General features: G+C 34.6%; 4 protein-coding genes across 4 annotated transcripts; all 4 read right to left on the reverse strand.

Annotated features, from left to right (window-relative positions):
- Nucleotides 1-1359: 1359 nt before the first annotated feature.
- On the reverse strand, nt 1360-3104 carry LOC144545429 (uncharacterized). Its single transcript, XM_078294005.1, has 4 exons — nt 3021-3104; nt 1841-1907; nt 1577-1675; nt 1360-1480 (listed from the first exon to the last, which is right to left on the reverse strand). Exons 1-4 carry the CDS (start codon nt 3071-3073, stop codon nt 1376-1378), a joined length of 324 nt encoding a protein of 107 aa, XP_078150131.1. The 5' UTR covers nt 3074-3104; the 3' UTR covers nt 1360-1375.
- A 1817-nt stretch (nt 3105-4921) lies between these two features.
- On the reverse strand, nt 4922-6006 carry LOC144545628 (uncharacterized). Its single transcript, XM_078294190.1, has 4 exons — nt 5733-6006; nt 5270-5470; nt 4992-5127; nt 4922-4932 (listed from the first exon to the last, which is right to left on the reverse strand). The coding sequence occupies exons 1-4, from the start codon at nt 5988-5990 to the stop codon at nt 4922-4924; spliced, it is 606 nt and encodes a 201-aa protein (XP_078150316.1). The 5' UTR covers nt 5991-6006.
- Nucleotides 6007-8516: 2510 nt separating this feature from the next.
- On the reverse strand, nt 8517-11807 carry LOC144545629 (uncharacterized). The gene is made up of 3 exons (XM_078294191.1): nt 11392-11807; nt 10310-10833; nt 8517-9586 (listed from the first exon to the last, which is right to left on the reverse strand). Exons 1-3 carry the CDS (start codon nt 11805-11807, stop codon nt 8517-8519), a joined length of 2010 nt encoding a protein of 669 aa, XP_078150317.1.
- A 2197-nt stretch (nt 11808-14004) lies between these two features.
- On the reverse strand, nt 14005-15502 carry LOC144545630 (uncharacterized). The gene has a single exon (XM_078294192.1). The coding sequence runs from the start codon at nt 15500-15502 to the stop codon at nt 14369-14371; it is 1134 nt and encodes a 377-aa protein (XP_078150318.1). The 3' UTR covers nt 14005-14368.
- Nucleotides 15503-26507: the final 11005 nt, after the last annotated feature.

The following is a 26507-nucleotide window of genomic DNA, read 5'->3' on the forward strand; positions in this document are numbered from 1 at the left end:
TCAAATGGGAAATAAAAATAATCTACATAATTTTTTATTTAAAAGTTCACAAAATTTCGATTTAGTTTGGACTACACAATATGTTAATTCAAAAGAGAATATCCGAAAATATATATAGATGTCGACAAATAAATAAATTGAGATGAAATTTGTGCTCTACTGATTATGATTGTCACCAAATTATAGTTTTGTAATTTTCGGAAGTACATGTGTCATCTTGATTTTATATTTTGAATGTTAATGTGTTAATTAGTCTTTTATCTCTCGGTTCCCATGCCAGTTTTTGAATAAAGCATTGTATTGCTGGAATAGATTAATTTGTTTGTCAAGCTTTTAATTCAAATCTTATATATATATATAGTTATAACTGCATGATATTTTTTTTTTTTCGCACTCAACTGAAGGAACCTCACAGGTTTAAGTGAAGTCCAAAATTTTGTATATAATTTACACCTAAAACAAACAAATTAAAATCCACACTTATCAATTTATCATAGTCCAAGGGGTGAACCAACACTACACAAGCATTAGATATAATTTTAAGGTTGTATGTTATTGGGACTTTGAGATATAATTTTACAAAATGTTCACAAACATGTTATATAACATTTAAAATAATTAAATTACAAACAAAATTCCAATTTGCATTTATATTTGTTGTTCTAATATGTATACTGAATTTGTATGAACCTGCTAAAATTGGTAGATCACAATGTAAAATATAGACCTTATAACTTGTGCAATTTAACAGAATAGCACTCATCCTAGACACCCAACCACTAGTGGAGATCATGGAATTAGTGTCAGCTGTTTTTGAGTATTAGTGGCGGATTACCGGCGACACTAATCGGACTGATACTAATACATAGAAACGACCGACACTAAAGGTTAAGAATTAGTGTCGGCTCATTAATAATGAGCCGACACTAATATGAATTAGTGTCGGATGATTAATAATGAGCCGACACTAATACACATTAGTGTCGGATGATTAATAATGAGCCGACACTAATATTAATTAGTGTCGGTTTATTAATAATGAGCCGACACTAAATCATTATATCGACTGCTGGCCCAAGAATTAGTGTCGGCCAAAGTTTTTATTAGTGTCGGCCGAGGTTTGAACAGAAGCGATACCAACATTTATTAGTGTCGGGCTATAAATAGATATCCGACACTATTTGTTTTTTTTTTTTTAAAAATAAATTTTTAGATTTGGCCAGCTACCATATGTTATGTTTTTGCTGGCCTATATAAACATATGAAATAACAGATCCTAAATTAAACATCCTAAATTAAACATCTCAAATAACACATCCTAAAATTAAGCCTGTTTAAATTACAAAGTTCACCAAATAGTACAAAATAACACTTCCTAAATTGATTTACTTTGAACTCCTAATACTTCCTTCAAGAAAAATTTACCCCACAATGTTCGCATGTATTCGATGTTTGTTCCGGTGTACTTTTTGGGGAAGTGCTGCATTTTTGAAATGATAAAAGATCAAAATTTCTTATTTTTGAAGCAAGATAAATTAATTATGCATACTTTGCACAAAAAAAAATATGCACATACCGTGAGATTCGGAAAAATATCAAGGAATCGAGTTATTATGTCATACACGAATAGCATGACATAATATCCACATTCCCAACCTCCAACTTGTTGTGGGCACTGCATTAAAAAAAAATTCAAATTAGAACACTATCCAAAATGTCGAAAGATACAAACATATATGAAGTCGAAAGATTTGAATTATTCATGTCATCTCTTTTCCATGAACAAATTTGAATTAATTACAGTTTAGTCCTAAAAAATGCAAAAACAGAGCTGCTTTACCTTAACATTTGAACGCTTCCACCTAGTTTTTCCAGGTCCTCCGGTACATGAATCCGTTAGGAATGGGCTGTTAGAAAAGAATTCAATTGTGAGAGCGCATAAATTCGATACTTTATGGGTTGCACGAGAATTTGAAGGGAATTTGATAAAATGCCCTTCTTTCCAAAATGATCAAACAAAATACCCATTCTCTAAAATTATTAACAAAATGACGTTGTGGCCCCAGTTCTCCCCTCATTTTCCCTCCCTTCCACTTCTTCTAAGTTATTCCCTTCCTTTCTTTTCTTTTTTCTGCCTCCCACAATATAAAAAACGAAAATAATTTTTAATAAAACACAACAGAAAAGAAACATGTAACATGAATTAATAAGCCTTGAAATTAAAATTGAATTAGGTCATTTTCATACGGGCCTCATCAAATATAATATATGAATTAAGTAACCTGATGAAAGATAGAAGATATTCAAAATGATGACAAAAAATTAATTATTTGAATTATATAAATTACGACCTTGATGAGGATCCAATGGCAACTAAAATAGAACGTGCTGCATGTCACACACTGTCAATAAGTTTGAATCATGCACATTAATGTTCTTGCGTCTTTTACTCTTTTATATACAACCCTTGTACAAATAAAACTCATCTTCGTTCCATTAGAAAGTTAGATATGTCTAATACACGTAGACTAAAGTGAATAATTGTCTCAAGTGAATTACTGACAAAGCTGGGTACTTGGCGCAACAGCACCAGTAGCGTACCAGCAAGAGGATTCCAACCAGTATTCCACTGGACACAATCTCCTTTTCTTTTTTGCAAAATGAGAACAACATTGCCATTAAATGAGAACAAATTTTCGCCCAAAATTTATTATTGTGGAGATAATTATAATCCTTCTCATTTGATTAAATGAGAACAAAATTTTGATCAAACTTATATACAATTTTCTAGATAGCTTTCAAGTCATGTGCAGGAAATAAACAATATGAAAAGGTTCCTTTTTATTTGAAGATTAAATGTCATTAAGACTTGAGAAATAAGGTAAATATTAAGGAGTATAATATCAGTTGGTATATGCCGTCACAGATATGAGGGCAGTAAGTTTTTAAATAAGAAAAATATGGAAATAGAAAAAAGAGCGCATGATTTACAATTATACTTAGCGGTTTCAAAAACTTACCCCTCAAGTGCTTTGATGATCAAGTAAACTTTTTTCGGGCATTTGACACTCATGGAATCAAACACATAAAACGTGCTCTCTCTTGGCATCAGCACAAGCAATATCCAATGGACACTGCATATGATGTAAAACATGCTATAATATTTAATTTCTACAAAATGACAGAAATGGAAGAAATTATATAAATAGAGAGTTAGATAACTCACTCCTCGTGATACGGTAAGAATATAATCTTTTTGTCCCTATTTTCTTTCAATGTTGCTGTTATGTAATCCTCGGCATATTGTTTGTCATGATCATCACCCTTCAAAAATTGGCCACATGTTTTCCCAGGGTCCATGAAACCAACGAGCTCATTGGGATATTCATCCTTGTAGTATTTATGAGCATACCTGTAAATAAAGACAGAAATGTCATTATTAGTAAATTTGAATTACTAGTAAATTTTGAACCTATTACAATTATTAACTCACATCATGAAGATCTGCAAAATTGGTCCAACAAGCATTGTCTCTGGTGTAATCAAAGTCTTCAAATCATCTGCATGAACAGAAATGAGGTCCTCGCTATTGAAAAGGTCAATTGGTGGATCGATTTGGAATGCGTTGCCTACTTGCTTCACAAACCGATCACGTAGATTCTTGAAGATAGGACCCAGCAGATCAAAATTTATACCCTGAAACCCCTTGTATTGATCTCTTTCTTGAAACCCATCACTACGAACTGACTTCCCACTTGTGGGAACTTGTGACTCTTTGCTTGGTTCCTGCAATTAGAAAATGAAAATAAGAAAGATAATAACTTGATCTGTTACGGAATGAAAATAAGAAAGATAATAACTTGATCTGTTACGAAATTGTAAGGTAAAGAATTTGTAAGTAAGCATTTTTACCTCATCTAAAGATATCATATCCTTGGGCCATGCCGTGAAACTATAACGAGCTAAGCGAAGAGTAGCCACCTCGTCATTTGGTACGGGTACAGGGGTCTCATCTTCACCCGCAGCATAATCATCCACCATTACTCTCGCATGGCCAGGCGGTACAGGTCTACCGTGAATAACTGTGCCTGCATATATAGTCCCTACGGCCACTTGAATCTTTTGCCCATCCCGAACCAAATGGAGTCGGCAACTGCGCTCTTCCTTTAAAGGCATAAAGGAATAATAGATCACAAAACTTGTAATTGTTTTACAGTTTGGTATTTTATATGGTTCTGGACAATATAAACAGTGGAATATTTGGTATTTTATATGGTTCTACAGAGGGGAATTCAATCTATAACAATTTTACCTCAATTAAATCGAGAAAATGTGTTGATTGCACTGACGGGCAACTGGTATGGCTCTGAACAGCTGCAGTGCTACTTGTTGCTCGATTATCCAGTGCTACTTTTCCCATCAACATTGTTATTTGGTTCCCCTGCCTCTCAACCATCTCCAATAAAGGTTTCATTTTCTCATCTACCTCTCTTTGTACTCTCTCCGCTACCTCTCTTTGTATTCTCTCTTCAACACTCGCCTCAGACTCGAGATAAGTGTGCCTTTTCCTTTTTCCGCACCTAGCATAAGCTTTCTTTATACCCACAAGAGATCCAATGCCTCTGACCCTTCCTGGATGTTCTGGAGTTTGTAGCGACTTTCCTAGAATATCATCGTATCGATCGGGGTTCAACGTGCCTTCCTTGAAAGCCTCTTCTTTTTCTTCCTGATATGATTAAACCAATGACAATAGGTTGTAACATAATTAATTAAATTTTAACTTAAATTTAAGAGACCTTCAACCATGTACTAGATGCTTACAATTGTCTTGATCATTTCTCTTGTTTCCGGGTTAGGATGAACAAGTTCCCCATCATCCAACACCTTCTCTCTTGCGAGTTTCCATGAGACGTGCCTATGTTCAACCTCCAACTTGTTTAAAAATTCTTCTTCCGACATTTCACTAGTTGACCCACACGATGACAGATCACTTGGTGTCTCATTTGCAATCTCCTTCAAGCGTTCTTTCAGTCTCTTCTGGAATCGTTCACCCTTATAACCTCTGTTTCCCAATAAATGTGGATACAAGTTTTTCTCCTGATTCTCCTTCCCTTGTCTACTTAGGTTCTATAATTTCAACAGGAAAATAATTGGCATTAACAAAACATTTGAAATTCTGGATAGTCATACAATCTGATCTGGTCTTACACGTATTAGCAATATAGACAGACAGAACATTTTAAGTATTGAAGAACAAACAAAAAAAAACCTGGAATTCTTCCGACTGGTGATACTCGACGAAGGCATCCCACTGACTTGGTTCAATGGACTTGTAGGTTCCAAAGGGCGTCTTACCCTTCATGAGGAAATCTTTATTCAGTGTAGTTCTGAATCTTCTAAACAAAACACCCATCTGACTAGTGATTTCCTTCTGCAAATCTATGTTGTCATCAGGTAATTTCCAACCGAGCTGCAAAAGAAAGCACAATAAGTTTGGAATTAGTTAATATGCTGCATGTGTATGAGCATTGTTCTTCAATTCCTTATTTTTTTGTTTTATTTTTTAAAAGAAAAGTTGAGGATCAAGCTCCCAAATTTCATTTATGATGACACAAGATGTCTAGATTACATTTTATTTTAATTGCAAAACATAAGCCTAATAAACGAAATGAGAAACTAAAGAAAGACGTAAACTTATAAAAAACTTGCAAAAGGAAATAAGCTATCAATACCTTCAGGTCTTGCCAAACAATTTTCTTTATATGATCTGGTACGTCAGGCCACTGTCGGTAAATTATAGGAACGTGGGCTCTCACTGAAACACCAAGTTGCGTACTAAAAGGTGTTGTTTCATCATTAATAACAGCCCTCCCAAGTGTATCAAATTTCACCTCCTTATTGGGCTTATTTATCACACGTTTAATATTCGTAGGACCTCGTCCTTTTTTTTTGGACGAAGCAGACTCACTATCACCACCACTGCTGGACATGATAAGGATTGCAGTGACTTCCTGAAAGGTGAACCAAGCATTTATTAATTTGGAAAAGAAGCTGTGGGCTCCAAGAAACAATATAAAGAAGTAAATAAAAAAGAAAGAGCCAAACAATAGTAATGTATTGATAGCTTACCAGGCTAAATTGGTACCAGTAAAGAATGGTTCTGGTACCGATAAAGAATGGTTCTGGTAAAAATGAAAAATGTATTGATGCTTACCAGGCTGCTAAGGAGTATGGAGGCTATGTGCTCACCACGTGCCCGCCTCAAACCAAGACAGTTAAGCAACCCGTAACTAAAGGCCCTGTGTACAGTGTGTATCAGCACTACTACCAGAGTCCTGCCTAATGGTTCTGGTACCGATAAAGAATGGTTCTGGTAAAAATGAAAAATGTATTGATGCTTACCAGGCTGCTAAGGAGTATGGAGGCTATGTGCTCACCATGTGCCCGCCTCAAACCAAGACAGTTAAGCATGTACAGTGTGTATCAGCACTACTACCAGAGTCCTGCCTGAGTGTTGCTGCTCTAGCTAGCTGGAAAATGGTTCTAACAAAAAGTTGCCATGTCTGGCGTCCTTGAATTAACAGAACATTACTCGGATAACATCCTATAAATCAAAAGGAGTAATGTTCAAAACAAAAAATTGGAGGAGTACAAGAATTTAATTGGACAAATTAATTAATTGGGGCTGCTAATTACCTTGTAACAGCTGAAGCAGCGATCAGCGGCAGGATTAAAGAGCGGCGGGAGGGATGAGCGGCGGGAGAGATGAGCGGCGGGAGAGAGAGCGATGAGAGATAGAGGCGCGTTTTGATGAGCGATGAGCGATGAGAGATAGCGGCGGGAGAGAGAGCGATCGATGACAGGCGGTGGGTTTTGAAAAACCCTAGAGGGAGTGAGAGAGGCGCGGGAGAGAGAGAGATGTGCGGAAATGAAAATGAAAGAGAGACGCGAGACTGAAAATGGAAATAGTTGCGAAAATTTTCAGTTTCGTAATTAATTTAAGTAACAAGATGGACACCAAATAAGATAGTTTAAATCAGTTTAATTTGAAGTAAATTCTTCTAAACTTTTAGTAATCAAATATGACTCAAAAAAAATGTGATTATCAAAATCAAATTAATAGTACTAACATGTCTAGAAGAAATAAAAAAAAAAAAGGAAAATTCCCTGCTGAAAATGCATACAAATTTTCAATTTTGAGTGAGTCTATGGTGCTACGCATACCACGGGTTGTTACCGTGCTACGGTCCAATATTTGAGTTTTCAAAATCCTAACGGTCGATCCGAACCGTTCATCTTGTTCTCCATATTAATATATGTTTGGAAACCAAATTTTACATTTTTTGAAATTTTTTTACTATTTTTTTAGATATTTAGAAAATCACTTGATCTGAAAATTCTGGACCATCCAAAAACAGTGATTTTCAATAAATCTAAAAAAATAGTAAAAAAATTTCAAAAAATGTAAAATTTGGTTTCCAAACATATATTAATATGGAGAACAAGATGAACGGTTCGGATCGACCGTTAGGATTTTGAAAACTCAAATATTGGGCCGTAGCACGGTAACAATCCGTGATATGCGTAGCACCATAGACTCACTCTTCAATTTTTACAAATTTACAAGTCCATTTTTAAGAGGCCGAAATAAAATAAAAAAACAAACTTTGCAAACTGTTTTAATGGAACTTTATGAAGGATGCCCTTTGATGCTGCATCCAACACTAGAAATGAAATTGAAATAAATTAAGATTAGCTGTAACTAAAAAGATTAATTAATGTAATCTTTACCTAGGTTTTTGCTCCATGAGCAATTTCTGGCCACTAAGAACAGAATCTATTGCTTGACTCAAATCCCTACATTTGAAAAATATGCATATTGTTTCATCCTTTTGCAACAGAAGTCAACTGTTTTGAAACATTTGCAAACTAGTCCTAGGCATTCTTCAAATCCAATTTTAAAAATGTCAGCCCAACTTGTAATATTTTACACTGGTAAATTAAAAATATGCTTTTCAAGTTGCAAAAAAAAGATTCATGTGTGTTGGGTATATTAATGCAACAAAGTACCTTTATCAAATAAATAGGGGAAAGGGTAACCAAAGGACTCTGCATCTTCGGCCATAAATTATGGTTCATCCTGAAAAATCAACATATTTACAATTTAGTCCTGAAAAATTAACATATTCCAATTCACTGTCTTCAATTCTCAATGGAATATTCAAGATCACCTGATGATGGCTAAATCCTTCTGCAAATTACCCAACAAGTTGGAACTAATAAAATAAAATAAAATGCATTAATCAATAAACTTTACTGTCATATAGAATATTACAAGTTTACTGTCATATAGAATCTTTCTTTACTTGCATGTGTACCATCGTTCCGTCATTTAATGCAACCTGGAAAAAAAAATCTTGAATCTATCAAAATTAAATAATATATATAAAACTTATTTTCAGCTTGTTAAAACAAAATAGGGTCTATATGTAACATACCAATAACAATTAAAGGAATCAACTTTCTTCAATCCATTCTCCTTCATTATGATCGGGGCGCATGTAACTTGTTTCAGTGTAATCTCCAGTTGGTAACGTTGGCATGCCAATGGAAAATGGAGGTATCTCGTCAAAATGATCATACACTTCTTCGTCAACTACATTATCAATCCCGATAATACGTCTTTTTCCGGATAGGACCACATGTTTTGTACGATCGCTAGGATCAATTACATAGAACACTTGTGTTGCTTGTCTTGCTAGTATGAATGGATCATCCTTATATCCCAACCTGTTGAAATCCACCAAAATGAAACCATCGTTGTCAACCTTAACCCCCTTATGGTTTTCAACCCATTTACACATAAATAAAGGAATCTTAAATGTTCTGTAGTCTAGTTCCCAAATTTCTTCAATAAATCCATAATACGACATCGATGCTTGTGATGGTCCGGCACCTTTAGCTCCTGAAAAATCACTCGAAACAGCTACTAATGTCACGCCACTGTTCTGCACGGTACTCTTTTCATCTTGACTTCTGGTGTAAAATGTATACCCATTGATGTCAAATCCCTGGAAAGACCTCACAACTTGAACTGGACCAAGAGCCAACTTTTGGACAACTTCTTTAATGTTTTCTTCCTTCGGTGCTTCCAGGACTCTACGTGCAAACCAAGTTTGGAACTTTTCATTATGTTCACCAATCAACCACTTATCAGATTTCTTAGGATTTTGTTGTCGCAAGATGGACATGTGCTCGTCCAAATATGGATGAACATCGGTTAAGTGTTGTAAAACATGAAAATGTGCTAGTGCCATTATTGTACGGTCTGGAATGATTAATTTTGAACCGATTGTGCCTACACCATGAAGTCTTCCCTCGTGCCGAGATTTAGGGACGCCAACAGTTTTTAAATCATCGAGATATTGAGTACAATACTCAATAACCTCTTCAGCAGCATAGGCTCTTATAATGCTGCCCTCGGGACGATATCGGTTCCGCACATACCCCTTTAAAATTCCCATGTATCTCTCGAACGGATACATATATCGTAAGAAAACTGGTCCACACATCTTAATTTCTCTGACTAGATGAACAATTAAATGAACCATGATATCAAAAAAAGATGGCGGAAAATACATTTCAAGATGACAAAGAGTTACAACAACCTCCTTTTGCAAATCATCCAACGTATCAGAATCTGTTACTTTGCAACAAATGGCGTTTAAGAAAAAACAAAGCCTCGTGATGGTCTTCCTAACACACGGTGGCAATATACCTCGAATTGCAATAGGAAGAAGCTGTGTCATTAAAACATGACAGTCGTGAGACTTCATACCTGTCAATTTTAAATCTTCCAGTGAAACTAGCTTTTTAAAATTTGAAGAATATCCAGAGGGAACTTTGACACCATGAAGACATTCACAGAAGCTTATCTTTTCCTTTTTCGACAGCGTATGCATGGCGGGTTTTAGATATGTACAAATTTTACCATCTGATCTTTCCTTCTCTCCAGGTTGTAGATCCGGCCGTATGTTCATTAGTTGCATGTCTTTCCGAACGTTGATTCCATCCTTAGTTTTACCAGGAATATTCAACAATGTTCCAACTATGCTATCACAAACATTTTTTACTACATGCATCACATCGAGACAATGTCGAACCTCTAAGTGCTCCCAGTATGGTAAATTCCAAAATATTGATCTCTTCTTCCAGCAACTTTTCGGAGCCCCTTTCTTTCTTCCCCTTTTTTTCTTAAATTTTCCTAAATCAACTTTGATATCCTTAACTCGCGAATAAACTTCTTTACCGGTCAATGGATAACGTGCTTTGTTGTTCTCGGTCTTTCCGTTGAATTCTTTCTTTCTCTTTCGGTGTGCGTGATTAGTAGGAAGAAATCTACGATGACCCATGTACACAGTTTTAGAGCAATTAGTTAACCACATATCAACTGTATCGTCTTGACAAATAGGACACGCCTTTTCTCCTTTAACACTATAACCCGACAAATTGCCATACGCCGGAAAATCATTAATGGTGCAGAAAATCATAGCCCGTAAGGTGAAATTTTCTTTGCTATATGCATCGAACATCTGCACTCCTGGTAACCACAATTGTTGTAGGTCCTCTATCAACGGTGCTAGATATACATCTATGTCATTTCCGGGTTGTTTGGGTCCTGATATCAGTAAGGTCAGCATGATGTACTTGCGTTTCATACATAACCAAGGTGGAAGATTGTAAATGCATAATAGACCCGGCCAACTACTATGCTTACTGCTCATGCTACTATGCGGGTTCATTCCATCTGTACTGAACCCAAGCTTTAGGTTTCTGCAATCACCACCAAAGTCAAACTTTCTGTCGATATTTCTCCACTGAGGAGAATCAGCGGGGTGTCGTAATTTTCCATCTTTTTTCCGGTCTTCGGCATGCCAACGCAATAATTTTGCTTCTTTAGCATTTGCGAACAAACGTTTGAATCTTAGTATCACAGGGAGGTACCACAATGTTTTTGCGGGAGACCCTTTTTTCAATTTAGAATCATCACTGTTATTATTGGTTACTTTCTTTCTTGTGTAACGTGATGTACCACATTTTGGACACTCATCAAGATCTGCATATTTATTTCTATATAATATACAATCATTTGGGCATGCATGTATTCTTTGAATTTCCAAATCTACTGGACACAACATTTTCTTCGCTTCGTAAACATTACATGGTATTTCGTTTCCATCCGGCAACATTTCTCTTAATACTTCTAATAACGCAGTAAAACTTTTATCACTCCAGCCATTAGATGTTTTTATATTATACAATTTCAATACACCTTGCAATTTTGTAAATTTAGTACAACCAGGATACAAACATTTTTTAGAATCTTCATACAAATTCTCAAATACATCATATTGCTTATCATTACCAAAATCATCTTCTAAATCACGTAACATTTGATCAAAATTAACACCTTCTTCTTCAACCATATCATCATGTATATCACCTTGCACATCACTTCCGCTATTGTAATTATGGTCTTCCTGGTTCCTACTACCAGTACCAGTACCAGTACCTATGCCGGTTTCCAAACTCTCGCCATGCCATATCCAATGCGTATAATCTTGCTTAAACCCACGACGGATTAAATGATTCCTCACTTGGATGGGATTAGACCATTTCTGGTTATTGTTACAATCACGACAAGGACACGCCATCTTCACATTCCCATTATTTGTCATGTCTTCCATAGCAACTTTTATAAATTCATCCACACCTGTCAAATATTCATCTGAAACACGTGATGCCATATACATCCAACTGCGGTCCATCTGCAATTATATGAAAACACAATTAACTATTTTATTTAGGGTCAAATGTTGAATTTAGTGCTTATACAGGGCCGGTTTACAATCCTATCCCACTCTTTGAATACTTTGTCTCCATAGTGAGCCCGTGTTAGTCGCGTTTAGTATTTAAGATAATTTCGGCAGCATTTCCCCTTAGTTCCCCGAATACTCGGGGAACTAAGGGGAAATGCTGCCGAAATTATCTTAAATACTAAACGCGACTAACACGGGCTCACATCCTAATTGAGACAAAATATTCAAAGAGCAGTCCCAAAACGGGGACTATTCAAAATTAATCCCTATTGGATTAATTTTGAACGGGTATCATGACCTAAAGGCATTAATAATTCAGTTATGGCTCATAAGACAATACTTTAGCTCCATACCTACCAACTATACATACATTTATCATAATACACATTCATGCACCAAAATTAAACATGAGTTTCATATTATACTTACAATGTTTTGGGATGCCGGATCGAGTGACATGAAGATCGAGATCGTCGTACCAAATCTCTCAAAATTATAGCACCAATTTCTTTTATAAATCTCCTAAAATTGAAATTTTGTAATTAATTAGTTGTTAGTAAAACAAACAGTATGTATATTTTTATTCAATTATCATAATTTTCATCTAATTTTTTAAAACTAAGTACAATTTTAATACCTAAGGGACAAAGGGAAGTTGCTATTTTTCTCAAATGATTCATTATGGTCCCTGCACTTTGCATAATTTTTTTAGAGTGAGTCTATCATACTATGCATATTACGATTTGACCCGTAATACGGTTCAATATTTGACTTTTCAAAATCTTAGTGGTCAATCCGAACCGTTCATCTTCTTCTACATATTAATATGTGTTTGGAGACCACATTTTACATTTTTTGAAATTTTTTTTTACTATTTTTTTTATATTTATTGAAAATCAATGTTTTTGGAAGGTCCAGAAATTTCAGATCAAGTGATTTTCTAAATATCTTAAAAAATAGTAAAAAATGTACAATTTGGTCTCCAAACACATATTAATATGGAGAACAACATGAACGGTTCGGATTGACCACTAAGATTTTGAAAAGTCGAATATTGAACCGTATTACGGATCAAATCGTAATATGCATAGTACCATAGACTCACTCATCTTTTTATTTCAAAGTTCAGCACTTTGTATTAACTATTACGCATCAACTCAATTACCTCAGAATATACCCCATATGAATCAATAATTAACACCAAGCAGTGGAAAATGTTTGAGGAAGGTCCAAGGTTTAGAAGTGAAAACCAATTATATTTGGCTCATCATACAAAATTGTTCCTAATCATCAAAATATATACAAAGTCGAACTTACAATGCAGAAAATGCAGTGGAGAGAAATTGAAGTGCAGAAAATGAAAAGATCTCATCAGTGATTCGCTTATAGAGACAATAGTTGAGAGAGAGCTCGGCGTGGCTCGTTTCTGTTCATCTTAAAACCTAGCCAAAGTGCAGAAAATGAAAAAATCGCAGTGATTCGCGTACAGACACAACAGTTGAGAGAGCTCAGCGTGGTTTGGGTTTGTTTCTGTTTATCTTAAAACCTAGCGAGAAGCAGATATAAATTATATTATTAGTGTCGGCTGTTCTAATTACCTGATACTAACACTTAGTGTTGGCTAATAATATCAACCGCCACTAACAACCAACAATTAGTGTCGGCTGTTAAATTTTACCTGATACTAATACTTAGTGTCAGCTCTATATAATTAACCGACACGAATGGTACCATTTTTAGTGTCGGCTGTTAATAATCAGCCGACACTAAGTTTTAGTATCGGATAATAAGAAAGAGCCGACACTAAAGACACCATATTAGTGTCGGGTGATTAAAATTAGCCGACACTAAGTTATTAGTGTCAGTCTTTAATGTTTAGCCGACACTAATGAGGCGACACTAATTGTGGATTCTCCATTAGTGAACATAATTAATCATCCCAAACAAATTAAATTTACCTTTTAAGAAAAGCCATCTTGCTAAGTCGACGAAACCTATGTTTTTCTTGCGGGTCAGTGTGGTTCGGTATGTGTTGGAGGTTCAACCTTAATCATGCAGAGCCATGAGTGTGCCCCTCAATCAGCACCATGATTCATCAATAATAACAAAAATTGCTCCATGAAAATCACAAGGATCAACAAATCATTCATTTCTAGAGAAGAACAAAGTTTCAGATCAATATATTGAAATCACAAGGATCAACTATATTTTTTACCGCTAGACAAACTAACATCAGTAACTTGATATGGAGCAATACACAGCTCCTATCCAAAACATTTTCACACATCCCAAGCAAAAACAACTGCAAATGGTTACAACCACAAAATGAAACCGCCAAAAAACCATTATAGCACCACTAAAACTTTTAATGCCGTACTGAAATTGGTATAGGACAGTTTTAAAACATAAACTAATACATTATGTAATACAACTAACTAGAAAAAAGGGCAGAAGGTCATTCAAGGACTAGAGTTTTCCTATCACATTTCCTAGAAGCCAGGATGAACCCATGAAAACAAGGGCCGATGTCTAAACAAGGGAAGATCAGGTGATTTTGGGTCAGTTGTATCAATCACATCTCCCAATTTTAATACTGCCCAAGGCCAATCACCATTTTGATTCCCTGTTGCAAAGTAAACACAATTGTTTCTCCCTCCCCATCTCTCGGGGTTCTGAATTGCAAGACCCTGTACCCGAGAGTAATAGCCAACAAAGATTGCCCAATTTCCCAATGTTTCCTGCTTTACCCATCTTGTCCCATTCACTGATGAATTAAGCCGATATACTTCGAGCTGTGCATACATCGACTCTTTATGAGTCGGCACCAACAGAAGAAGCAGGAGCTCACCATCACAAACAGCCATAAAGTGTTGAAACCAGAAAGGGTGTTTAGGGAGTCGATCAACTGCAAGTGGTCTCAGATATAATTGAGGAGATAAATCTAACACAAAAAGGTTGCTCATAGAGTCCATTACATACACCTTCCCTTGCACGGTTGCAGCTTTCATTAATAAAATGGATCCACTGAGTTTAACTCTTGGACAGTGACTGGACCATGAAGGTGAGCCGATATGCCAGTGGTAAAGGGTATCATATGTGAATACTAATATTCCCGAGTTTGGGGAGGAGAGAGGGGAGATGAGCATGGGAAAAAGGTCGCAAGTCTTGCAATTTTGCGGGAGACGAGGAGAGGAAAGCTCGTCGCCAGTTAAAGGGTTGAGTACTACAATGCGCTTTTGCGAAAGCAAAAAGCGAAGCAAATGGCCGTGTGAATAGAAGCAGAAGCCAGCTGACTGACATTCGTTCCAGTTGTGGGAGAGCGGGGAAGAGAAAGAACAGGAGGCAGGGTCGAGGAGTCTGACGCTGGAGAGGAAGTTTTGGTTTGAAAAGGTGGGACAGAGAAGGAGAGGTGGGAAGTGAGAGGTAGTCCAAGAAGGTGAGACGGAGGAGGTAACGGCACGCCAGGAGCGGCTGACAGAGGAGAAGGAGATGAAGTCAACTAGGGAACAGAGGCATGTGAGGATAGTGTGAAGCAGCCCGTCAGGTAGGTCAGACCAGTTTCGCAAGGTTGATCTGTCACCTCTCTGGCAGAGCTGGCGGCTGGCGTTCGATGGTCTTGTCATGCCGTAATAACCCTTTTTTGTGCTTTCTTTTCTTCTCTTATTTATTTTTTATTTAGTTTTTGTTTTCCTCTCTGCAAGATAGCTTTTGCCCTTTTTTAATGAAGAGTGCTATTCTAAGCGCAAAAGTTCTATTATTAAGAGATGAGAGAATTTTTTTCGCATTTAGATCAAATTTATCCTTTATAAATTCTTCTTCCAATTTTTATTTTAAATAAAGTAACTATTAATATAGAAAATATTTGAGGCTTCACAATACACATGACAGACTAACAGGCTTGTATATTTATGGAATTCATTAATAAGTAATGCAATTATTTTGATTTTACCTACATGACCGTGATATAAACAAATTAAGTTTATCTTCAAGATTAATATTAGCATTAAAATACAATAAACTAGGGATGCAAAATTGTAGACAGATCAGTTAATATCCATCTGTATCTGGACATATATTTGAACTTTTGTGGATTCAAATATTTGAATAAGTATAATTTGTATATAAGATATGGATACGGGTGTAGATATGAATTACAAAGATACACATATGAATACAGTTTTGGTTTTGGAAGCAGATATGGATAATAATTATCTGTACTTGTATTTTTATTTTAAATTTTCAGATATCCATATGTGCATATTCAGTACGGATACAAATGATGATATGTAACTGTATTTTTTTTATCCTTTTGTTTTAGAATCATATATGTTTGGAGAGAAATATTTATTTTTGTAAGTATCTATTAATTAAAAATTTACTTGTGTTGGCTATTTTGTCATATCTTATAATAAGATAACAAGTTTAACATTGAAGAAAATATTATTTTGTCTGTTTAATATCCGATATGTATTCATGTCCGTTTAATATTCAATTTGTATCTGTATCTATTTAGTATCCAATCTGTATTTGTATCTTTGTATTAGAAAAATAAAAGCATATAGAAATATAATTTTTATCACTATCCAATCCGCATCAAATCCATTTGCACATGTACAATAAATAATATCCACAAAATAAAATTATTTATTGTAATTAACAAATAAAATACTTAGAAAATTATATAATGATTATGAACTTTTGAAGATTAGTAGATGGCTCTTCAATTGAAAAGGTTTCAAAATGTAACATATTATATATATTTTTTCATTTTTTTTAATTGTACATATTGGAACTAATCAAATTCGACCATCTTTTTTTTATTCAGATAATTTGCCTTGGATCAAATAGAAAAGAATTTATTTTACAATTTTTTTTTACTAATCTCAATGAATTACTTAGAAAGTTTCTTTGGGACTGTTCTAAATTTGAATCAATATAGATTTGTACATGTATAATTTTGTTTCTTATTCGATTCTATTAGGTAGGAATTAATAACATGAATTATTTGAACAAAAAAAAAGATTCATACCCTATGTAAGCATTAATTTCCCTTCCATAAGTAATAATAGGAATTAATTAGAATCAGAATGAGAAAGTATTTAATAAGGAGCAAAATTGTATTAAAAATAAAAAAATTCTCTCGGCACTCAAAAAGTAGAATTCATGCTCTCAAAATAGCACTCCCCTTTTTAATGGATTTAATTAGGTCGGTTAGGGATTTTTCTTTTAGTGAGATTTAAAAGTGATTTAATACATGAAATCTGCTTACCAGAGAGTGCTATATGTTAGTTTCTTTTTATAAAACTTTTTAATGCAATTCCATAATTAAATGACAAAAGAAAGAAAACAAAAACCGCTCACTTAAATGAGCAATTAAATTTAATTTTCAAGGAAGTAAATGATAAATATAAATTTCATATCATGTTTCTATCACGTCCATTAGCAGTGGTTCAATACAATTAAATGAGCAACTTAATGACAAAATTATTTCAAATATTATTTTTTTTCTTTTTAATTACTTAATCCTCCATATCTATTTCTGTTAAAAAAAAACTTTAAAAAAAAATAAACATAAATTATGTTGTAAAAGTTAAAACTTATGTTATGAAAAAGTCTCGTAAATATAATTAATTAATTAAGACTCAATTTTAAAGATGTTACATAGGGATTGGGGGATAATTTGAGATATCTATAACTAATTAGATACTCCTATTTCTAAGAATTGTAAAAGGAAAGAAAAATTGGTAAGAAGAATTGTTATAGGCAATCACCCAACTTCCCAGTTACTAATTTCTTAAAGAGATAGAACTTAGAAGAGAGGGTATTTCATTGGTAACGCCAACTCTTGTAGTTTAGGTGAGTGATGGAGGAAATATGGTGGAAGATGAAAGACATATAAATGCCAACTCACAAGTTCCAGGCGCTTCAATTGTTGTTGAAGACTGGACAATTAGAAAAATCCTTCTTGTGTACCTATTTTCATTACAATAAGAGGAAAAAAAAAAAAGACAAAAAGGAAAATCATAAAAGCTAATTTTAAATGAGAATTTTGGATGCTTATTATAGCCATAGAATGTGTTTTCTCCGATAACCAAAGTTGAAGATTCTGAATTGTATATGAATTACATTTGAAAACAAAATTCATTGTGTATTTATGACAGATTTTATTGATATATTATGCACTTAATGGGCCTTTCAAAAATGGTCCCATTTGTATTGATATATTATGCGCTGGGTTTTGCTTGTGAATAGTGGGAAAATATGAACTTCGGCTTTTGAGATGCCCTTGAGATATCTATTATATATATATAACCCTGATCGGAGTCTGCTACAGTACTGAAACAGTGATAACTACAGTAAGGCTGACAGATGGGGCCCACAGGAAATCTGTTTTATATATATAATCCTGAATGGGTTTTGCACTGTTCATTCAGTGTTGTCTCCTTCTCAGCCGTCCGATTTGAATCCAACAGTTCTCAACGATCCGCAGTTTGTTCTCTCCTTGCGCTGATGACACGTCTTTCCCTTCGTCCACGCGTCCGCTGCTACAACTCTTCTTTCGCCTTTCTTTGGTGTTTCTTCTCTAATACCGGTTTCTCTCATCTAACACGTCTTTCCCTTCTTCTCTCTCCGTCTCTTTGAAAAACTCTAACCCCACCTCTCTCTCTCCTATCTCGGCCGCGTCAGTATCAGAGCTGTTGCTGGCGCCGCTGTTGAAGCCGTCACTTACCGCGCGCTCCTCCCCTTGGACGCCATTAAGTTAAATTTAATTTTCATGATTAGAAGTTCTTTTATAGTTCGTGAATTAAAAGTATTGTTTTGTCCTTATGTATCACTCGTCTTTTATTTTGGTCCTTAAAGTTTCAAAAGTATTAATTAATTTTATTATTATAGGTTTTAAATTTGTACGAAATTGATCCTACATTTAACATCCGCTGAAATAAAAAATTATAAAAAAAATATATTTATGAACCATTTGTGTAATTTATTGTAAATTAAAATTGTAAAATCTTTAAAAATGGATTGGGACCGCCAAGCAATAATTTCATTAATGACAAAGTTGTCCAAATGTTACATGAAGCAAGGAAATGTGAAAGTAATTGATATCATCATTTTCATTCTTTTACATGGTGCAATTTTGCAAGTTAACTTTTTTGTGTGATTCATCTAACAGTGTTCACAATTTTTAAATGATTCTCTTAATTCAATTCTTCAATCTTTGTTATATAGACTTTCAGAGATGTCCTATCCTTTTCTATGTTTACATTGGATGAATCATAAACTATACATTGTTTTGTACAAAAAAAAAACACTGCAAATTTGGATTGAACATGCAAAATATTTGAGATCTTGGAGGAAACTTATGAAGGTAGTGAAATTTTAGTTCGTTTTCTCGAAGTTACTTTTAGTAATTAAGTTTCTATGCAATATTGCGAAATTAATCCATGGATCGGAGCTGTGTTTTTGTCATTGCAAATGAAAAACAATGTACTATTTCATTCTTCGATTCTTTTTATTGTATAAAATCTTAATTGCGGTCATTAGTTTTTTTTTTCTCTGCCTCAACATAATATACTACATGAAATACTAAGTTTGTTGTGAACTATATAATTAAGCCTTTTTATTTGGCTATGATTGGTGATAATTTAGAGTACTGTGGATTACGTAAGACCAGAATGGAAAATAATATAATTTGTTCAATCAATATTCTCATATGCGATTTCTCTGAAGCATAATTTTGGTTGTTATATAATTTGCACTTTGTTTGTGATATTTATGAATAAATCGATTCTGAAACCCCAAATGAACAAAATAGGGGAAAAAAAATAATAAAAAAGGACCCCTCATATATTTGCACCCGAGTCTTAAACATTACTAAGCATTTCATAAATTGCTACAAATACCTCCTTGCGTTAATTTTTTTATTAAAAAAATTGAAAAATTTAAACATCATCCTTCTTTTTTTTTTCTTAACATTCCAACAACATCTATTTTTTTTTTTCTTTGAAAGTAACTTTCTTTAGAAATGATGTGGAGACAAAGAAGGTCGGTGTTCTATTTACGTATTCAGAATCAACTACTATCATGGTGTTTATGTAAAAAGGTTTGTATATTTGATATGATCATGGGGTTTACTCTGCAACCCATCGAATACATGGATAGGCTTTTACAAGGCGTATGATATTGGGTACATAATAAATGTCGTGACTGGTATAGATCTTCCCGACTCAATGAAGACATTTCTTAATCATATTAGGTGCTACTTCGAGTTGAGGATTGATGACATAAAACATTTGTGCAAGTCGTATGAAGGTCCACATAGCCGAGTTGTAAAATTACTAGAATACACTATGTACAATTTTTGTTGTTCTTCTTGTGTTTTGCTAATCAAAATGAGCATTAGAGAACAAGTATGCAAAGTCCTTTGTTATTATTATTATTATTATTATTATTATTATTATTATTATTATACATTTTCACTATTTGAATTCTTTCTTAATAAGAGAAATAAATATATATATATATATTTAAAAGTAAGTGTCAAAGAACAATTTCCTTGAATCACTACGACCAATCAGGTGCAGCATTCTCAATTCGAAATTGTGGGTTATGTATTCTTTGATCCGCTTAATTGCTCACTTTAATTTTTGGCATAATAGCTCCATTCTCGATACAGCAAGCTACATATTGAATTTGCTGATATCAGTATTGCAGTGCTCTTTGTTGCTAATTTTTAGGCAAGGATCATTTTCTGAATCAGTGATTCTGTGTGCATGTTATTTTTGGTGTTTAGTTTTATAGTTGTGTGCATTTTTGCTAAATGTCTCTGTTAGGGTAAACTAAGATCTCTGACAACAAAATTAATTTTCTAACAACCAAATTAAGAATAAGAAAGTAAACTGTTGTGCATTCATAAGTGCTAGTTCTCTGTCTGTTATTATAACCGATGGCTAATTTTCTTGTCCAAGGATCTTCTTAAATCAGAGGTATACATTTAGTTGTGGTTGCACAACAGTAGATAAGTATGGTGTACCAGTTGGTACATGCAAGTACCAGTACTGTACAGTGTATCAATACCAATGCCAGTACCAGTACTGCTTCCATAAACCCTCATTGGTGCCTATTTTTCTAACAGTAAGAGATTAGTGAAAGGAATCAAAGGATGAATAAAAAATAACTCTTCTCATTACTTCTTTTTTATCTATCTACTTTCTACACTAAGCCGGTCCACAAATATTCTGTTAGTCAACAAAACAGAAGGTTTATTTCTTCATCATAATTAAAAGTTCATCGTAGTTAATTACATTCAATTTCACTGAAATTGAACTAAATTAACCTATAGGCATTTTCCAGGAAAAAAAACATACTGAATTTGTATGAACTTGCTAAAATTGGTAGATCACAATGTCAAATATAGACCTAACTAGTGCAATTTAACAGAATAGCACTCATCCTAGACACCCAACATAATTAATCATCCCAAACAAAATTTACCTTTTATGAAAAGCTATCTTGCTAAGTCAATGAAACCTATGTTTCTTGCTGGTCACTGTGGTTCGGTATGTGTTGGAGGTTCAACCTTAATCATGCAGAGACATGAGTGTGCCTCTCACATTGCTGAGGTTCTTAATTTAATTCATATAAATGTCAGATTTTTTTTTTTGAAGGTTGGCGAAAGAGCCCTCTTGTCAGATCTTAGATTGCATCGAAAATCTCTTAATGAAATAAAGCATGCATGCTATATATATTACACTACCTTGTTTAAAGTGCGCATTCAAAATTTGAATTTTCATCTCTATTTGAATTAAAAAATTCTTAGGTTGATTTGCTGGTGAAGGCGGCTTATTTTCCATATGGCTTCGAGTTAAGTCTAGGAGCACAAAATTTTCTCCAAGGCATCATAACTGATTTCTCTCAAATCCCCCTGAAAGAAGCGGATAACATGGAGATGGTTATAAATCTTGACATAAGTTCGGTCTTTAATTTTTTGCAGGAGAAGTGCAAGACTGAACCCGAGTTATGTCAAGATTTCTAACCATCTCCATGTTTTCCGCTTCTTTCAAGGGGATTCGAGAAAAATCAGTTATGATACCTTGGAGAAAATTTTGTGCTCCTAAACTTAAAAACCATATGAAAAGTAAGCCGTCTTCACCAGCAAATCAACCTAAGAATTTTTAATTCAAATAGAAATGAAAATTCAGATTTTGAATGCGCATTTTGAACAAGGTAGTGTAACATAAATAGCATGCATGCTTTCTTTCTTTTTTCTTTCATTAAGAGATTTTCGATGCAATCTAAGATCTGACAAGACAGATTTTTCGCCAACTTTCAAAAAAAAAAATCTGACATTCATATGAATAAAATTAAGAACCTCAGCAATGAGACATTTGAGGATAGTGTGAAGAAGTCCGTCAGGTAGGTCCGACCAGTTTCGCAAGGTTGATCTGTCACCTCTCTGATAGAGCTGGCGGCTGGCAGTCAATAGTCTTGTCATGGTGTGAGCGGCTGGCAGTCAATGGTCTCTTGATTAATAAGTAGATGTGGGCCGAGCAGTGGCTGTTGAGAAAAGAAATACAGTAAGAGAAAGGTTATATTGCAACAATGTACAAATAAAAGCTGTGTTTCTTATCTGATTTAGACCTGAGTACCATCAGTGGTCATTTAGGAAGTGATCGGAACCAAGAAGTATCAAACATGTTTGAGTTGAAGGGAACTTATGTGAGTGTTTGAATTTTTAGGCGATGATTAGCAAGTGATTTGGTATTAAAAACAGTATTCATTTTGGTTCATTCACTAGTAGCTACAGAAAACACTCCGAAGAGAGAGAGAGAGACTTAAAACCTAGAGAGAGAACCGGGTATGAGCGCAGAGGTTAGAGCGTACGACGGTGGCGACTTCGCCGATCCTTTGGGATGAATGGGACAGAAGCCAATGGGACAGGAGGAGAGAGAGAGAGAGAGAGAGAGAGAGAGAGAGAGAGGTGTTCGCGGATTTGAACTTTCGAGTTCAATTTTAAAAGTTCAATTTTGTTTTGGGGTGCGCCTCTCCTTCTCCAGGAAGGAGAAAGAAAAAGGGGGATTTGGGTGTGGGGTCCGCTAGTAAGAGAGAAGGGAAGAATTTAATCGGGATTTGGGAGTGAGGTCTGCTCAATGTTAACAGAGTAGTTTTAACTTCATGCAGCGTACAGATCAGATGCAGTGTTATTATGATTCTATAGTCAGCGCGCTGTATGAAGGCAAAACAACTCTTTTTAGTATAACAGCTTCACAATAAATTGTTACACTACAAATGTTTGCTTTTGAGTGGCAAGTTGCATGGTTCCGGTAATACCATTATAAAATTGGTCAGAAATTAGCAGACTAGGCTAAACAAATAAATTCAACGTCATTGACACTTTTTAGAGCTGATTTTCATTTACAATTTATGCTCAGTTACAGGGTTTCAGTTAAAACCCAAAATATCAAATACATTAACATATCAGTACTACCATTAATCCACCCAATTTATAATGCTGAGTTGAAAACATCCATTCAGAGTGTATAAAATTTATTATTGTGCACATGCATTATGCAACTTGCAAATTCGTGTTTCTGAAAAATCTACAATTTCAACCAGGCCTCAGATCTCAGACAGTATAAAAAACAAATCTCAATTTCATAAAATTCACATAACAGTTACCAGTATGAAGTATCAACCAGTCAAACCAGCAAAAGTAGAAAAAAGTAAAAAAAAATACCAGTAACCAGTAACGAACCAAGAACCAAGCATGCAAGCACGTATTCAAGCTTTAAGTCACCATTAATGGCAAATTTACCCAAAATCAAAACTTTGAAAGAATGAAGCAAAGGAGGGTCTCGATCTAGTGCCTCTCCCTCGGCCCTTCCTTGTCCAGCGACTGCACCATTCACCATTCAATATATTTTTGCTTTTAGAAAAAAAAAAAAGTTTTAAGAAAAATTGATTGATAGAGTTTACCTAGAGGAGCCGAGGCGACAGAGGAGAGGCGACGCACGGCGAGGTGAGAGAGGCGTCGAAGAGAGGAGAGAGACACGACAGCCGAGGTAGAGTCTGAGTAGAGATAGGCGGTGTACAGTTCGAGAGCTAGCGGGAGGTGAGTCAGGTGACTAGCTAGTGAGAGAGCATTAGATCGATGCGTTTAGGCTAATGGATCTTTCAAGCATGTAAACATATATTGAGTTAGAGAGCTACTTAATGGGCCTTTCAAAAATGGTTCAAACTCAGCCCATTTCTATTGATATATTATGCGCTGGGTTTTGCTTGTGAATAGTGGGAAAGATGAACTTCCGACTTTTGGATGCCCTTGAGATATGTGTTTCACGCGAAATTAATTTAATTGACATGATTAGAAGTTCTTTTATAGTTTTTTAATTAACATGTCAAAGTTGAAATTGGTACTCACCCAATCACATCCTAATTACTCGGTAAAAATTGGTCCCATGAGTCGAATGGGTTGAAAATTTCTTTTTTACGATCTTAATTTAGATTAGATATGTATTAAATTTAATTTGAGTTGATTCCAAATATAATTATTCTTTTGAAGGCTAATTTGTTTAATTAGATGGCTAGGCCCAGGATCGGCCCATTGGAGCACCCTCAAGCGCTAGTTTCCTCATTTTTGTTTTATCGTCGAAAACTTCAGCGGCTGCTGAGTCTTATCCGTTCAACTTGCCCTTGCCCTTGCTGTCCGGAAATCTCATTCTCTCAGATATCTCATATTTTGTGTGACTTTTTGAATATCTCAAGCGTACTCAACTGTAAATTTTCACCGTTCACTTTTAAAATCTCAGCAACAGTAATAAAATGATTGAGTTTAGAAAGAGGGTAAAATTGTCAATTTAACTTTTAAACATTATTAATCTGCATTGTTTAGTTCAAAATTTTAGAAATGTAACATAACTAATGTAAAATATGAAATCAAACTTCAAGTTAGACATCAAGTACAACTGCAATTTTTTTTCACTTTACCAGAATCATTCGAGGTTCTATGGTCGAGCTTTTTCTTCCCTTTCCTCTTGAGATAGTGCGTGAACCGACTCAATGCATTTAATGCCTTCTTCTTGAGGGACCAAATCAACAGCCTCGTCCTAGATCTAAATTTACTCTCATTCACGTTCAAAGATCTGAATTGATACCAAAAAAATGTTCGATAAAAAGTTAAAAACAAAGAAATTAAATAGCTTAATTTATTTTAAACCAAATCAGTCATAAGAAACTGCTCGGTAGGGTCATTATCGAGCTAACCCCAACATCTAGCACAATTATTTCAATTATATTTTTAAGCCCGTATGCAGAAAATTTTAATTTAGGTGATTTTGTTATAACAAAAAGCAAAAATAACAAATGTGTACAAGCAGCATGGATGGATTAGAACACACAACTATAAAATTACCAAGAATCAAAAATATTTGATGCACATGCATTACCCCACTAATTTAGAATTTTTATTAGAATACAGTAATTATTTTGAGTTTGAATTCTAACGGACGAATTGATAAGGTGCATGTGGGGACCAGAATAATTGAAATTGTATGAACACGTGCTGAATCTAAGGTAGATCTAGAACACGCTGAATCTAAGGCACATGCATTACTCCACGCGTACGGGAAGCATGTGTTTCATGCATTTAGTCATTCTTGCAATAATAGCACAACTATGATACAAAATCTGAGTCATATGATTCTATCAGTTCCAAATCTCAAAAACTCTCTCCAAAATGTCAAAGTTGTGATAACCTGCTAGCTATATTAACTAATCATGCATGGCAGAAGATGCACAAAACTGATTGAGGTCATGCTACGCATATATTGACTATACGTTTAATTTGTAAGCAAAAAATATATTTTATAACTAATAATTTAGTAAAATTATATTTATTAATAGGAAATATAGCATGTGAATGTCACTTTCTTTGTTGTGGGGGATATTAGTTGTTTTTTTTTTCTTTTAAACGGGAATGGATAAAAAATAATCTCCACTGATCTTACCCTCTCAAAAAAAAAATTGTTTCTATACTTTTTTTCCCTCCCCTTCCGTCCTTAATTTACCTCTCCTATTATAGAAACAAGGTATTAGAAGAATTTCAATGTGAAATTTTGCCCTCCATTTAGAGTTTATAAAAAAAATGTCATTTGTTAATTTAACATCTTATTTGGATGGAGAATAGAGCAAGGAATTGAAGAGGAATAAAATTCGATCTTCAGTCATTCTGCACCTTCGTTCTTCTAATTCTCTGCGAATTACTAAATACGGTTGCTCTATTTATCAATCTTTATGACTTGCTCCTACGGAACCAAGGTCGAAAGGATGAAATGATCAGTCATTCACAACCACTGATGAAGGATTCCTTGAAAAGTTGAGGATTAGGAATTCTCAATTTAATATTGTAGGTTCAGGGAGGTCAATGCATCAAAAAGGCTAAAAATTTTAGCGGATGGTGTCGCTACAGTTGTTGGGGAACTCGCTTTAGGAAAAAAAAATATATTAGTAGCTTATATGTTGTTGGAAGGTTACAATTCTAAAGATTAATAGCATTCTCTTCAGAAAATTTTTAACAAAAAAACTCATTTGATGCAAATTCATTACCCTTATCGGACCTCAAAACCTTTA

This window comes from Carex rostrata, chromosome 28, assembly GCF_964058835.1.
Source record: "Carex rostrata chromosome 28, lpCarRost1.2, whole genome shotgun sequence".
NCBI lineage: Eukaryota > Viridiplantae > Streptophyta > Magnoliopsida > Poales > Cyperaceae > Carex > Carex rostrata.

Bases quoted from the DNA above. Each gene is read 5' to 3' on its own strand.
- LOC144545628 (XM_078294190.1), bottom strand. From the start codon at position 5,990: ATGTCCAGCAGTGGTGGTGATAGTGAGTCTGCTTCGTCCAAAAAAAAA. The intron at 5,471-5,732 runs GTATTGATAGCT...TTTCTTTTGCAG, and splicing joins TTGTTTGGCAAGACCTGAAG to CTCGGTTGGAAATTACCTGA. The intron at 5,128-5,269 runs GTTTTTTTTTGT...TTGAAATTATAG, and splicing joins ACCAGTCGGAAGAATTCCAG to AACCTAAGTAGACAAGGGAA.
- LOC144545629 (XM_078294191.1), bottom strand. From the start codon at position 11,807: ATGGCATCACGTGTTTCAGATGAATATTTGACAGGTGTGGATGAATTT. The intron at 10,834-11,391 runs GTATGAAGATTC...TGGTGATTGCAG, and splicing joins TATGATGTATTTGAGAATTT to AAACCTAAAGCTTGGGTTCA. The intron at 9,587-10,309 runs GTAAAGAAGTTT...TTGTTCATCTAG, and splicing joins AGCACGTTATCCATTGACCG to TCAGAGAAATTAAGATGTGT.
- LOC144545429 (XM_078294005.1), bottom strand. From the start codon at position 3,073: ATGAGTGTCAAATGCCCGAAAAAAGTTTACTTGATCATCAAAGCACTT. The intron at 1,908-3,020 runs GTAAGTTTTTGA...CTTTTCTAACAG, and splicing joins ATCATCAAAGCACTTGAGGG to CCCATTCCTAACGGATTCAT. The intron at 1,676-1,840 runs GTAAAGCAGCTC...TTTTTAATGCAG, and splicing joins GGAAGCGTTCAAATGTTAAG to TGCCCACAACAAGTTGGAGG.
- LOC144545630 (XM_078294192.1), bottom strand. From the start codon at position 15,502: ATGACAAGACCATCGAACGCCAGCCGCCAGCTCTGCCAGAGAGGTGAC.